General features: G+C 34.9%; 1 protein-coding gene across 4 annotated transcripts in view; it reads right to left on the reverse strand.

Moving 5' to 3' along the window:
• LOC135207346 (A disintegrin and metalloproteinase with thrombospondin motifs 9-like) overlaps positions 1-16,237 on the reverse strand; it is a 730,481-nt gene that overhangs the window by 292,746 nt on the left and 421,498 nt on the right. For all 4 annotated transcript variants that reach the window (XM_064239075.1, XM_064239073.1, XM_064239072.1 and 1 more), the window contains exon 3: positions 8,947-9,268. In XM_064239075.1, the coding sequence (XP_064095145.1) occupies positions 8,947-9,268 (322 nt within the window). The remainder of the gene's footprint in view (positions 1-8,946; positions 9,269-16,237) is intronic.

Genomic DNA, 16,237 nt, shown 5'->3' on the forward strand with positions numbered 1-16,237 from the left:
TGGAATTTCATTAGCCAGGCTGCAGGAAGAGACTATGAATAGGATTGAATATGGAATTTAGGCCAAAGTCAAAGCACAGGGACCTATGAGGCCATTCAGCGCTGAAATGGAAACTGACAGTAAAAGGGTTGATAGGTGTAACAGGAGGAAAACCTCGCAGTTGCACTAAAAAGCAATTGTTAGGAGAGGGTGGAAAATAAGATGGAAGAAGGGGAATATGAAAGGAGGTACAGTAAAAGGAACGAAAGGGGTTGCAGCTAGGGGCCGAAGGCACGCTGCAAAGAACCTTAAGTAATGCATACAGTGCACCGCGTGAGAAGGCAATGAAGACGCGCATGAGAAACTGGAGCGGGAGGAGGGGGGGGGGGGGGTGGGGGGGGGGGGCAGGGCGGGTACCATTATGATAGGGAAGGGAAGGGGTAGGAAAGGAATTTTAGGAGTGAAGAGTAGGACAGGGGAAAGAGAGGTAGGAGGTGAGGAAACAGGGATAGACAATATAAACTGTTCGCAATTCATATGACAGATTTACTGATAATTATCGTTATTGCATCTACGATATTCAATTGAGTTTCATCCGAAATATGTTTGGAATATGTTTGGTAGTAGTTTTTATGTGAATGTCAATACCACCCTGGCTTGAGAAAAAATAACTAAAAATATACACACGTGTAATGTAACCTTGAATATATTATCACACTACAATACATACACACACATATATATATTATATATATGTATGCATGTGTGTGTGTTTGTGTAAGCGCATGTTTGTGATGTTAGTTTGTTTACTTAACGATTAGGCAAAAAGAATTACCAAGAAACCTTGCTCTGCAAGTGATCCCAAAAGCTGTCTTGGAGCACTTGCGCTCTTATGTCAGGGACCTGCAATCTCTCTGATTTGAGAGAGAGAGAGAGAGAGCGAGCGAGAGAGAGAGAGAGAGAGAGAGAGAGAGAAAACTCTCCCTACTGTCACAAAGTTGGAAAGAATGAGAGAAAAATTGAAGAGCAAAGATAGACTAATCACATTTACAATCAGAAGACGATTCCTGACAACCTGACACATGTCTCGAGATTTTTATTGGGAAAAAAGCATGCCTTAAAACAGGACAATAAAAGAGGGCGGAGTTCTCTAGGCGGCGTGTTTACTCCTGTATTTATTATTGCCATGACCCTCTCCGAAGAGCACTGAAAGTAGAAAAACCAAGACGAACTCGGAAGATAAACCTACGCGGAGGATGCAACTTGTTGAAAATGAAGCCCCAAACAACGTCCGTCGGAGGAGAGCTTTATAAACACCTGGCATCGGTGAAGCCAACGGCGAATAAAGCTATATTTGTACCTGTCTTATTATAGTTAAGTCTAGACTAAATAACAAGATGATTAAGCCCCGCTGTAAACAGGCAGAAGGGCCAGGGCGAAAGTATTGAGGTGCAGACAGGCCGGCAGAGTGCAATCTCTCGCCAGCCTATTGTGGTGTGAAATAAGAGGTTTCTGGCGTCGGAGTAAATATTCGTATAAATTTAAACAATTCCGTTAAGAAAAAATAATTCACATGAGGCAAAAGACGTGTTGAAGTCTGTGCTACGCAGAGAGGAAAGAAGTATCCTAACGAAGGCTCTTATTGACATATTTACAGACATGTCTATTTTTTTTTTTTTTTTTAGCTCATGCGAATTTCATGTAACACCTCTGTTAAGCATTATTTATTTTGCTTTACTTTCTAGTCTGGTGCCTAATGAACCTCTCCCTTCCATCTTTTCTAACTTTGGGGAGACAGAATAAAAGAAACTAAGTGCCTACCTAATAACTGCGAGAGGGAACTAGATAAAAGACAATGGTATCATTAAAAGATCTCTGTTTATTAATTTATTTCTTTTTTTTTCTTTATTTATTTATATATTTTGCAGAAGTAGTCTACATATTTAGTTTCTTAACAATAATGCGAAAATGAATAGATGGATAAAAAAATAAGTGCAGTTCTCTAAAAATCAAAGGTCGTCACCTTCATATTGTCGTGTACCTAATCAGGCAAGCTTTGGTTTACTAGTTTTACCGGTGCGTTGTCTTTAGTACTAATGAAAATAAGAATAATGAAGAAATACTCTATGAAGTGCTTCTGGAAGGAATCAACATTATCGATAGGAAGGACAAAGAAATATTAAAACAGTCGAACTACGACAGGAAGAATGCATAGCATGAAATTTACTTAATAAAAGAAAAATTGACCCATGTTCTCTACAGACCACATTACATAATGTCAGAGAGACAAAGAAGTTAACACATAACATGATGAAAGCAGAAATATAAACAAACGAATTACAGAGAGCATGAGTGGACCACCAACGAAAATGAGAATGTAATCCCTAAAAGTTCCCAGAAATGTAAAATCCCTACATGCAACAACTTTAATGAGGCTGCGCCTTGAATTTTCAAGGGAACGAATGGTGAGGACGACGTAACTCTCTTAATTACCTGCAAACATCTACTGCACCAAGTGTTTCAGAGGAATTATTTGAGAAACAATATATTTGAGATTGAGCTACGTTACACGGAATTCATACCGGTATCACTGGTCTTAAGATTTTACATTCGATTTTGATCACAAGAAACCATCAATATACTGCTTTTTTTCCTTTCTTTTTTTTTGGTAGCAGTCTGAAATCTCTGGATTCCTACTCGGCGGCTTTGATACTTCCTACAGCAAAGCTCTGTGATTCATTCAATACTTTCGTTTTTCCATGATATATATATATATATATATCTATATATATATATATATATATATATATATACATACACTATATATATATATTATATTATATATATATATATATATATTAATTATATATAGATATAAACACTGAGATATTATAAGGATATAATTACCAAAGGTATATAAGAATATAGATGATCAGAGTACATAAGGATATATATATATATATATATATATATATATACTATATATATACACACATACACACACACACACACACACACACACACACACATATATATATATATATATATATATATATATATATATATATATATATATATATATATATATGAAGAAGCCAGGTACTATGTCGTACCTCTAAGTAAATGGGGATATAATCCCATAATGAAGTAAATTCCTTTTGTGGATTGTATCCCCATATTATCTATATTTGTATAACTATTTATATACTTACTATTATATATATTATCGTATTCTAAATATAATATATATTGTTTATTATTATATATTATATATTATATGTAGTAATATATATATATATATGTGTGTGTGTGTGTGTGTGTGTGTGTATGTATGTATGTATGTATGTATGTATGTATGTATGTATGTATGTATGTATGTATATATAGTATATATATATATATATATATATATATATATATATATAAAAGGATATAATTTGATCTGAGATATATTTAGGATATAAAGACCTAAGATACATAAGGATATAAAGACCTGAAATACATACCTGAAATACATACGGATATAAAGACCTGAGATGCATAAGGATATAAAGACCAGGGATATATAAGGATATCAAGTTTTGAGATATATAAGGGTATATAACTGTTCACCCTATTGCCTTTTTTTTCTGAAAACGATTTCTACCGACATTCCTAATCTTCAGTATGGTGTATAAAAACCTTCATATTAGATTTCAATAATTCTTCATAAATTCAGTTGCATCATCGTCTCGTATTCAGTATCACTGACTTATTGATTAATCAAAGGAACAAGCACACTGGAAATGACTTATGCGAAGACATGCGGCAGAAGTTCATTGCCCGTATATTAATCGTGTGATACTGAGATGACTGAATCTCTCTCTCTCTCTCTCTCTCTCTCTCTCCTCTCTCTCTCTCTCTCTGGTTTTTGATGGATAATACAAAGCACTAATCAAGTGTACATATTGTGAAGTATACATAAATACACACAAGCATAATACCAGGAAACCATCCGGACACACACACACACACACACAGTTTATTTAAATATTCTGAACGGGTAAAAGAAAAAAGACAAACAAAAATAATCACTATAATAATAAAGTTCATGCACGCCTTCTACACGTATTCTCGGAAACATTAAAGGTCTGCTGAAGTCACTAAAACACAACAGAGAGAGAGAGAGAGAGAGAGAGAGAGAGAGAGAGAGAGAGAGAGAGAGAGAGGTGCTATGTCTGGCAGCTCCGAAGACAGAGGTGACTCATGATAAAAGAGGAGGGGGGTGGAGGGATACTATCTGAGGAGGAGGAGGAGGAGGAGGAGGAGACTCGATCAGAAAAGAAAGAAGAGAAGAAACAGACAGTCAGTCCCGGCCACCTCCGTCTGTTATGACTGAGGGAGAGAATGCACGACGAAGGAACAGGTTTCGAAAGCACCGGGCTTAACGGTCATGACAATAATGGGCAGAACTGTAATTACGCGGTTATCTCAAAGCCACAGATCCCACGGACAGCCCAAGCAGGCTTGAGAGCCTGCCAGGATTTTGAGGTTCCTTAACAAACTCAAATCTTCGAATTTAACAGGGCTTAGTTTACGAGGTATTATTTCTAACAAGAAAAAACTTTTCATTTAATGGGGCTGGCTTGGTAAGGTGTAAACCTTTCTCCCACCAAGTAACCAAAAAAAAAAAACTTATCGGTTGAAGTAAATTTTTCGCCAACAAAAATAAATTAACCTATATATGAATTATTCTTTTCACAAATGACATCTAAATAAATTAAACCTTTACAAAATGTACAACCTGTTAGGATGGATTTTGAGGTTCCATAAGAAAAATAAGTCTGAATTTAACAGGTCGGTTTGTGAGGTATTTCTGCAAATAACTAAACATATGGTTTAAAGTTATTTTTTCACAAAAACAAAAAATCTACATAAATTAAACCTTTACAAAATTTAAAGCTTGCCAGAATTTTGAAGTTCGTAACAAAAACCAATCTTTTAATTAACAGGACTTGGTTTGTGAGGGATTATTTCTTCTGAAAATAACCAAACATTTTGTTTCAACTTTTTTTTTTTTTTCAAAAGAAATCTGAATATATTAAACCATTAAAATACGTAAATTCTGAGGCGAAGGGCAATACCTATTTTCTTCTCCCTTTTCCTCTTTCTGTTTATTCTCTCTTTATTTTGTACATTCGCATTTCACCTTCATCTCGGCGATCATCACTGGGCGAATTTCCCTCCGCGAGCGTACTTCGCTCCTAATGTATCACCATAAATTCATGACCTCTGACCCGGCTTTAAAAATAATGGAGGGTTTAGCGTGTAATTGAGTGGGTACGCGCACTGATGTATGTAGACGCCAGTATATGTATATAATCAAGCATTTAAATGTACATGTCCCTTCTCATACATATATGCATTTACAGACTCCACTCAGGCGGCAATAAGATGAATGGCAGCGTGACCTTTGTACGTTTTCGCTCTCAAACACACACACACAGACAAACGCAGACACGCACACACATACACACTCATGCCTGAACTCGCCTCAGAGTATGATGATCTGCTTGCTTTTGGCACGAGCTCTGAGTTTGATTTTTTTGCTAACATTCACCCAGGTGGAATAATCGCCTATTTTAATGATGAATCATACCTACTGCATACAATTAATGCCGTTATTACTAATTATTTAATTCAAATGATAATACGCTAACGCTACCTTCAGCTGTAAAACTCCATCGATATACTTGATCCATATTATATTTTATACTATAAACGCCCATTTTATATTATATATATATATATATATATATATATATATATATATATATATATATATATATATATATATATATAGATATAGTATATTATATATAATATCTATATCAGATAATATATATATATTATATATATATATATATATATATATATATATATATATATATATATATATATTCTCCTGACTTTTAGACTTTTGTTATTCCTAATGGTCGCGCGTTAATATATCATATTTTGCATCAATAACACGAACATCTCTTTGCGAACAAATATACGAAGTGGAAATGCAAACTTTCCCAATTTGGTAGAGAGATATGAGTGGCATAGAGTATACAGACGGGTTTACGTAAAGACATATTATCATTCCTTCCTCAGGACCAAACCGACTTCATACACTGCTCAAACTTTTCAACAACTCTTAAACATTTTTTTACCAAATATTTGTTGTATTTCCACATTTATCACTATCAATTTCTATTACTTCACGTACAGTATATTACCAAACATATACTTAACAGCTTCCATCTTTTTCCTTACATTAAGCATGCTGTTAAACAGCTTAATTTTAATACTACTTCATGGAAATATGAGTAAGTATTCCATGAGGTTAATATTCCGACCAAAAAAGACCGACTTATATTTTAATATTTCATCATTCTGTTGACGCAACAAACTGGTAAGAATTTATCATCAAGCCATAAATTTCACGGCTATTACTCCGCTCACTTTTTATTAGCTATGATGTATCGAAGGGGCGAGATGGACATGACGTCACCGGTGGGTCTCCAGGCAGCCAGCCTCTGTGTTTGTAAACACGAGTCAAGTAATTATGGACATTAATCTACAGCCAGAGATTAGGTCTTTTATGAGATCATGGAGGCGGTTAGGAAGGAGGAAGACAACAGGACCTTGTCAGGGCTTAAGGACGAGGCCTCTCAAAGGTCAATTTTGTATCATAACAACAGTAAACCTGTGTTTATATATATATATAATATATATATATATATATATATATATATATATTTATATATATATGTATTGTATGTATATAAATTAACACATACAGCATAAACATTATATTATATATATATATATATATATATATATATATATATCTATATATATATATAATATATATATATATACATATACAGTTTGTATAGTGGTTCATCCTTGTTTCGTGAATTATGGGTTGAACTATCTACTAATCATTGTCTCTTTTCCTTTGGAATGAGACATTTTTCATTTAGAGTACATGGGTTCAAAGAGAGTAAAAAAAAAAAAAAAAAAAAAAAATAATGAAGCGCTAGAGCTCCAGCCTGTCTAAGGCCATTGCAAACAAACTACATTTAATGAAACAAAAGATTACAAATGAAGAAATCTGATCTCGATCTTAATGCAAACAAAGGTCATTGTATTTGACTAGGTATTTCAGGTGGGGATTAACTCAGGCAATTGGATAAAACAAGGTGAGACAAAGGGCATTAACCAGGATTACTGAAATTCGAAATCAGTAATCTTGTTTCATCCAAGTACCTGTGTTAATCCTCGACAGCTGTTCTTTACCAGACAGATCTACCCAAATGTAATGGACGGTTCAAGTGTTAAAAGGGTTTTATTCTCAAATAATCATGTTTGTTTGTAAAATCGAGCATGCTTTGCCATTTTTCTTTTATCGACTGTATGAAGTTTTCTTGAAAATGCCTTAGAGAATAGACTCCTTTGTATATATATATATATATATATATATATATTATATATATATATATATATATATATATCTCTACAAAGGAGTCTATATATATACAATATAGTGTGTGTCATTCCAAAGGAGAACGAGACGCTAATCATTACAACATTCACTCTGTCACTGATGAATCTAGAACGAGCACAGTACGCAGAAACTTCGCCAGCACCCAATAGAGTACTTCATAAGTCTGCAACGAAGACTCCTAAACAACAGCAGATCATGCATGGCGCATACTATGGAAAGGATTAACCTTCAACTTATCATACACCTTTAGTAGTGATGTTGCTAGCCCCATGCTCTTCATTATCCAGGTTGCGAACCATCATATTTTATTATTAATTGTATATAATTAACTGTTTTGGCCAACGGGGCATAATGGGAGCCAACGTTGTTACAAGTTTCCCAGCTCGCTCGGAAATTGATATCTGCAAAAGAGCATAATTCTTAACTCAAATTTTCTGTTTTTCAGTTTTTAATGACAGCAGAACATATCTTTTCATAATATTTATAGGTAGCGAGTCAAATAATTGTCACCGAAGATTGTATAATATTCGTATACTGAAGAAACAGGTGTCTGAGGAGGTATGGAGCATAGGACGTCTCTATGAAAAACAGAAAAAATCGCAAAGAAACATATTCATACATACAAATATGAGTGTTAAGGTATGCACGGATGTAAAAACTAACAAAAAACCATATCTTAACATTCATAAATAATACCAGCGTAAGATCTGTTCGGATGTATGAAAGCCAACACTTGTCCTTGACGTTACGAGCACTAATAAAAATTTTTTAGCTAATGTGTTTTGTCATTTGTTTTAATATATTACCATTACGATTCGAAGTCTAGGCTTACAGTTCGCAGAGCTGGCACCACGCTTGTAAAAGTCAAACCATCTGTCAGCCGAGCTGAAATGGCAACAGCCCAGCCATCTGTGACTAGGACATGTGATCCCTCTGACGCTAATAATCTGGGCCTTGGTCATGTTCAGAGGTCAGCCTCTAATGGCTCTAACGATTCAAGCTCCGGACAATGTCAAGGTTGTGCTTTTAAAGAAAACACTGATAGCGAAAGTCAACAAAAACGCGGCAATTGAATAGCGAGACAGTGCGAGAGTTATTTTGAGACTGATATTTGAATTTTGTATCGTGGTTCATCAGGTCCACTCTCTGGAGATGACACAGGCGTTACAATGTGTACACACACACACACACACACACACACACACACATATATACTATATTATTATATATATATAATATATATATATTATTATGGAGAGAGAGAGAGAGGAGAGAGAGAGAGAGATTTACACGAAAATCTGAAGATATGACAATGACCTCAACCACAATGAATGCTGCACATGAATGATGCGCACATTAAAAAGCAGAAGAAGTTTAAAAACGTAAATATATATATAAGAATTCTACCCAAAACGCAACTCCTCGCTTACCTTGAGCGTCGCATTGCCGGACTGCACTCGGTTCCCGAGGGGAATCCTGAAATCTATCGTCCTGAGTGTCCTGACTACTACGGTTGCTACTGGTGGGGGGGTGGTGGAGCCGAGTGTGCCCGGATAAAGATGGGTGGTCCCCGTGCCCGGAAAGACTCCCGTTCCAAAGAGCCCTCGTGAAGACGTGGAGCTTGGAGCCGTCTTCGAACACCGGGTAGTCCGAGTCCTCCTCCTCCTCCGCCTTGCTTTCTTGTATACTTTTTATTACGCTAGAGGCTGGTTCAATTAGATATACAGCATTTCCTAGTTGAATGGCTCCAGTCTGGAAAGAAGAGAAAATAAGACTTTATTAACGAAGCAAACTGAACATGACTACAAATTTTACATTGCAAATTTAAATATAAATGCAACACCCGTTTAAAATTACAATTTAAATTACAGCAATAAACTAGCATCGGATTATCTAATTTTCAATGAATACTCTGTTAAATTAAAAACACGAATATTTACTATTTTCTAATACATAAAAAATGCATGGTACTATAAATAATAAACTGCAAACTGAAATATCAATGCAATACCAGTTTTAAATTACAACTTACAGTAACAGAATGACATCTGGATATTTCATATTCAATAAAGATTCTTCTGAATTAAAAATGAAACCATTTAATGCAGTCTATTGAAACTTTTAATACATATGAAAAACATGCGTTCCGGGATGTGCAAATGACCCGCATAAAATACTACAAACATACATAAGAAGAGGTCTCGAGGAGAAAGCATCAGTCGTATATTCTGAAACCCTCGTCTACAAAAGAGCTCTGGGACGATATGCAAATATATTCAGAATGTCTTTACATGTCTCATTGACCTCATTACGATTTTTTCTCGTAATATGACTGTGATGAAAACCCTTTTCCCATTATATATCACTTGCTAGCATACAGAAAATTTACATAAACGCCCAAGCTCAAACATACGCAAGCAAGGCTAGAAAGGTAGAGCAATCCATCCTCCAAAAGGGCCATTGGCTTACAAAAGTTACACTCCTATCTCTCCCAAAGTCTGGTCATTTGTTGGCAGAGACGAAGCCCATCACTGGGGCAATTTTTGTAAAACTGCTTACGTGCATTTTCTGCGTAATGCTATTAACAAACAAACAAACAGGGAAAAAGAGACCAAAAGAACCAAAGCACAGCATCTTTGGTTGAGTTAATAAATATATGCATGTATGTCTGAATATTTCTAATCATTAACAGATTAAAAGAAACTCAGTATACAATGCTACGAAAACATTTGAAGACGTTCTGGATATATTTGCATATCATTTCTATGCTGTTGTCGACAAGGTTTCAAAATATGTGACTAATCTACTCTCCCACATCTCTCCTTGTTCCTCGTTTCTATAACTTAATATAAATGACAACACAATATATATATTATATATAATATATATATATATATATATATATATTATATATATATATATATATAATATATATGTATATATATAAATATAAATTATTTATCATAAATTGTTGTAAGGTAATACCAACAGCTCTGGTGTTAGACATAACTTTTCATATCATCAGTGAGATGCTTCACATCACACACACACGCACACACACACAGACACACACACAGACACACACACACACACACAGAGAGAGAGAGAGAGAGAGAGAGAGAGAGAGAGGAGAGAGTTACCAGCTATTTTTACTTTTGTAATAGACCTTTATGAAGGGCGAGTTTATTTTCAAAACACCTTACGTAAGTGTTTATATATTAAAGTAATAAAACAACTAATGAATTTTATTAATAAATAAATAAATAAATAATCATAATAGCAACAGCGTTCAGATACCGAAAACCTCCGCCACGGCAGAACAATCAAAAGCTATCCGCTCCCAGACAAAGAGTCCCTCTATCAAATAGCTGCTTTCCTATCACTCCCAAAATGTACTCAATTTCCAGTCCCGAGGAGCACCTTTGGTAAAATTCAGAAAACCCCGCAAATAACTTTTTTCGTACTTATGCTTAAAAGCTAACAAACACAGCAGATTCAAGAATAAACCAAGGGTCACAGCAACGATAACAAAAACATCCTAATTATCATGATGCCAGTTAGCGAATAATGCGTGCAAATAAACAAACTCGCTTCCGCTTCCTCTTCAAACATGCAAATATACAAGGCTACGAAACTACATACGACACCCACACATTCTCTCTCTCTCTATCTTTTTCACACCCCCCCCCTTCCCCCCCGCAAGCTTCTCAAGCCATGAAGATGCGGCCCATGTATTCGTACAACCCTTTCCAATTTCAGTGTTTACTTCCTGCCATCTCCTCCAGCACTTTCCTCCTTAATGACCGAGTTCCTCAAAGGCACTAGGAACCACTTGAAGGGGTCGTATCGCTGCCTGAAGGAGCCGAGTTATCTCAAGTGGCCATCGTGAGACCTGTGCTAATAAGCCACACAAATACACGACGTCCTTTGAAGCGGAGGACAGTCGACAAGTCACTACTGTAGTAGATCTGGTCTTCTATAAACACTGTTCGGAAACCCATTTTTGGAATAACGACTGTATACCAGACCATAACAGTCTTAATAATAATAATAATAATAATAATAATAATAATAATAATAATAATAATAATAATAATAATACTTATTTATGGGCTCTATAAACTTTACAAATTTGTTGCTTTCTATAAGAAACTATTTGTTTACGGTCCCCACAAACTTCTTAAATTCATTTTAACTGCCACATAACTATATGCAAATGCTTTAATCACTTCTTCAATTCACAGTGACGCCCTTTATATATCAAAGCCATTTTATAAAAATCACTTTAAACCGGTCTTTGGAATGATGACTTTACACTATACCATAACAGTATTATTGTTATGAATGTTTGGTTGTTTTTAGACAAAAACATACTTATTTATGGGCTCTATGAGCTTCACAAATTTTTTGCTTTTTATAAAAAAAAAAAAACTTCTTAAATTCATTTTAACTGCCACATAACTATTCAATCATTCTCCAATTCACAGTGACGCCCTTTATATATCAAAGCCATTTTATAAAAATCACTTTAAACCCGTTTTTGGAATGATGACTTTACACTATACCATAACAGTATTATTGTTATGTTTTGTTGTTTTTAGACAAAAAACACTTATTTATGGGCTCTATGAGCTTCACAATTTTTTGTTTTGTTAAAAAATTATCTAAATTCACTTTAACAGCCTCATAACTATGCGAATGCTTTAATCATTCTTCAAAATCACAGTAACGTCCTTATACATCTAAGCCATTTTATGAATCACTTTACGTTTCCTATGCCAATGCTTTATTCATTCTTCAACTTCACAACAACGCCTTTTATATATCAAAGCCATTTTATAAATTACTTTACGTTTCCCAATTTTCTCATTAAACCCAGAAAGTTGTTTCTTTCTCCCCAATGTGGGGAAAACAAGCACAACTTCAACCGCCAAAAAAGCACAACTTCAACCGCCGCCTGTCCGAGAGACTCTTTTGAAGTCCCCCGCCTGATTAACGGAACAAATTATCTGAACAACGTATTGATTTGTTACGTTGGAGAACACTTCACATGAAGTCTCCTGAAGTGGCCCCAAGAGGTTTTCAGGGCGCTCTCGGACACTAACCTTTTTCTCCAAACGTCTTTTGCATGCTGTCCTTCTTTGAATCTTGTCTATTTATCCAAAACTTTCTGACAAATATGCTAATCATGTGTGAGGGGAAAAATTCTGACAATTATATTAATTACGTATAAGGACAAAAGGAAAAACATTAACATTCAAACAAATTATAGCATGTTGTTCTTTAGATTTTGTAAGTTCACCGAAAACTTTTTAACAAATATGCTAATTATGTATGAGCACCAAATAAAAAGTAAACATTCAGTAGATGACCAAATAAAAAGTTAACATTCACAAACGGAAAAAATGGACATTCAAACAAATGATAGCATGTAGTTCTTTAGATTTTGTCAATTCACCCAAAACTTTCTAACAAATATGCTAATTATGTATGAGCACCAAATAAAAAGTAAACATTCAAGCCAATTATAACAGCAGTAAAGAAATTCTCTGAACGATATAAGCAAGCACCTAACAAGTGAAAGAACGAGTAGTTTTCATTTTTTTGTCGATTGACAAAGGAATGTGGGAGCTTGGGAAAGCATTGAAAGCCAACATTTGTCTTAGGATGGCCGAGTACCGGAGATACTGAACAAATAAACCTAAAAATCGTGGAAAGGGTCTATCGTAATCTGAACATCGAGCACTCCTGACTGACAGAATAATCGACGAGCAGACAGGACACTTAGATTAACTCGTAAGTTAATCTGAAGCATCCTCTGGTATCGAAGACGCGGAAAACTTGAGTTACAGCTGCTCAAAATAAAAGTGCAACGACCTGAAAACATTTTAAGAATAGATTCGAATAGATTCCTTCCCTTTATAAGAACTGGATATATTCCAACAAAGTGAAGGCAACGAAAGAAAACTGCAGGCGAAGAATAAGCCTTATAATCGCAAATATTTTACACAAGACTTACAACGTTCCATAAAAAAACCCTGTTAATTAACATTTAGATATAAAGGAAAATATCATAATTCTGACTATTTAAATAATTATAAAAAAAAGTTTCTAGTTTACAATTACAAGATTGTGTGCATTGTCTCTACTTTATATATTCCACATGTATGGTCTTAGAGTTGAAATAAAATTCATTATTATTATTTTTTTTTAAATTACATGAACATATGGTTATAAAGAAAATTACCACCTTTGTGAAAAATTAAATATCTATAAAGACATATTTAGCTTACAAATACAAGAAAAGACGACTTTCCAGACTACAGCCCCAAAAACCGACAATTTCTTTTTGCTGGATAAATGAGATAATGAACACTGCACAGATACAAAAATTTCAGTCCTAATTTCCAACTCTTTAACTCTAGATCGGATCCTCCGATTCCAAGCGAGGAGAGCAAGCCACAGGAGTAAACACCCGATTGCCATAATGAATGAGGTTCTATTTATGAGAAGAGGTCCCATTAAACAAGCACAGTCAAGTAACGTCCCTGGTGGTCTGACAAGCTTTAAGCTGCGTCTCTTGGGGGGTTGTCATGTTGCTTTGTGGGGGACCTGTAAACACTCCCCCCCCCTAACTCCTTCGTCTTTTTTTTAGTGCACCGTATGCATAAAGGAATTCAATTTCGTCATGCCTGCAGAACCTCCTCTATGGAAGCAAGCACTGTACAAGGGGTTCATTTTCTGGATCTTGAGCCTTTTAGCATCGTTACTTGTTCGCAACGATTTTCCAAGGCTTTCTCCTTCTACCGGCAATACTTCTCTGATGGGCGTTACCAATACGTAAGCAGGAACGTCATTTGTTGCCTGTTACACGTCTGACTCCGCCACCTTCATCTGTCGTAAGCCACATTTAAAAGTCTCTCCATTTGATGGGCGTCCTTTCTTCGTTCCTCCTTTGATGGTGTTCTTTCTAGAAGTATTACCTTCCCTTGTGAGGCTTCTCTTCTTTCGAAGTTTTCATTTTCTCGCGTTCAGACTTTTTGGATTCTTTCTACATATTTTCCTGTACTTTGGATCGTTTCTCATTCAGATGCGCGTGAACACTAGAGTAACCTTGAGAAGCCTTCTTTTTTGAAGAATATGTATAATATATACATATACATATGTATATATTATACCTATGTAAGCAGATATAAATATGTATATATATATATATATATATATATATATATATATATATATATATATATATATATTATATATATATATATATATATATATATACATATAAGATGCACACATATGTACATACATACACACAAAGACACACTCACATATATATAACATACATCTAACGAAGACTCCAGTGGTCTTTAATGATATATAATGATAAATACACATTTATCTCCGAATCGCATCTTCCTCTGACATTTCAAGGATCATTAAAACCGTTATCACTAAATATTCTAAAATATTTTTCTAGGCGCCTGAGCGGCGTCTCCAGTCTAAACATAAAATTAACTGATTTTTGTTGTCCTTAGATTACGATTCATAATTTTTAAAGCTTCATGAGAGTGGCTGTCCTAACAAAAAACATAAAGGAGGCTATATCCTGTTTGGTTCAACATAACCGTCGACTCCTGCTAATATATATACTTGGCAAGCATCAGAAATTCCTCCAGTTTCTGAATAACATCTTCAAGTAACTACGAACATTTACCTAAAGCCTTGAGTTTAAGACCTCACGAAACAGAAAATAAAATTAAAGTTAAGAATCCTCTTTACTTTATCAGATCAGCCGTAAATAAGTTATATCTCTTTGGTTTGCAAGGAAACAGAAGACCATAAACCAATGTGATTCTAATATCGTGAGATAATGTAAAATATGTTTATAATTAATTATTTATCACATGGTTATGCTGCTTACTACGTCTGGACATTGTAAGCCTTAATAAGAACTAAGGTTATGTATAACTAAATTTCTTAGGAGACAAACTGAGTAAGTCACCAATCCGTAAATATAATCGGAAATCTTTTTCCAGTTTTTCGTCCACAGAGTAAGAACAAACCAATTCACCACTGGAGAAAAGAACACAGCCATATGACAATAAAATCTTGAGAAAAGTAATGAAACATTTACGAAATAATCTTAAATACAGTCGTTTAAAAATATCTACGAGTAAGGACCTCCCAAAGGTAGAATGCAAAGATGTGAGAGACCCATCACTCACGTGATTCATTACCCTTCAGTTTGCGTACCGTGACGCATCAGTAGTATGAAGGTTTGTCCAGACATTATTTCTATGAGTCACCGAATAAGGCCTGTCCTTCCATTTGAGAGCCGTAATAAAATGTTAAGCCTTTACTTGTTAATTTACGAGGAGTCCTGATGGTAACCATCGTAACAATTATAAAAAAACATTTATGGAGTAAAAGCAGGTGTCATCTGTGAATCACAAAGAGGAAGATATGACATCAATACCCTCGAATGAATTAATTTTAATCAGATTGCCCTTAAATACCTTGTTATACGTGATATGAGACACACAATCCATTTTCCAATTTCACCATAAGATGGTGTAAATAGCCTAATAAAATCTTTCCCACACTCCTCTCTATCACACAAGTTTCTTGTAAACACCGAAGCTGCTAAAACATATTACCACTAGACCTGAAAACACTTACGGTCCAACTACCCAAATCAGTTTAATGGTAGAATGA

Source organism: Macrobrachium nipponense, chromosome 32, assembly GCF_015104395.2.
Source record: "Macrobrachium nipponense isolate FS-2020 chromosome 32, ASM1510439v2, whole genome shotgun sequence".
NCBI classification, from domain to species: Eukaryota; Metazoa; Arthropoda; class Malacostraca; order Decapoda; family Palaemonidae; genus Macrobrachium; species Macrobrachium nipponense.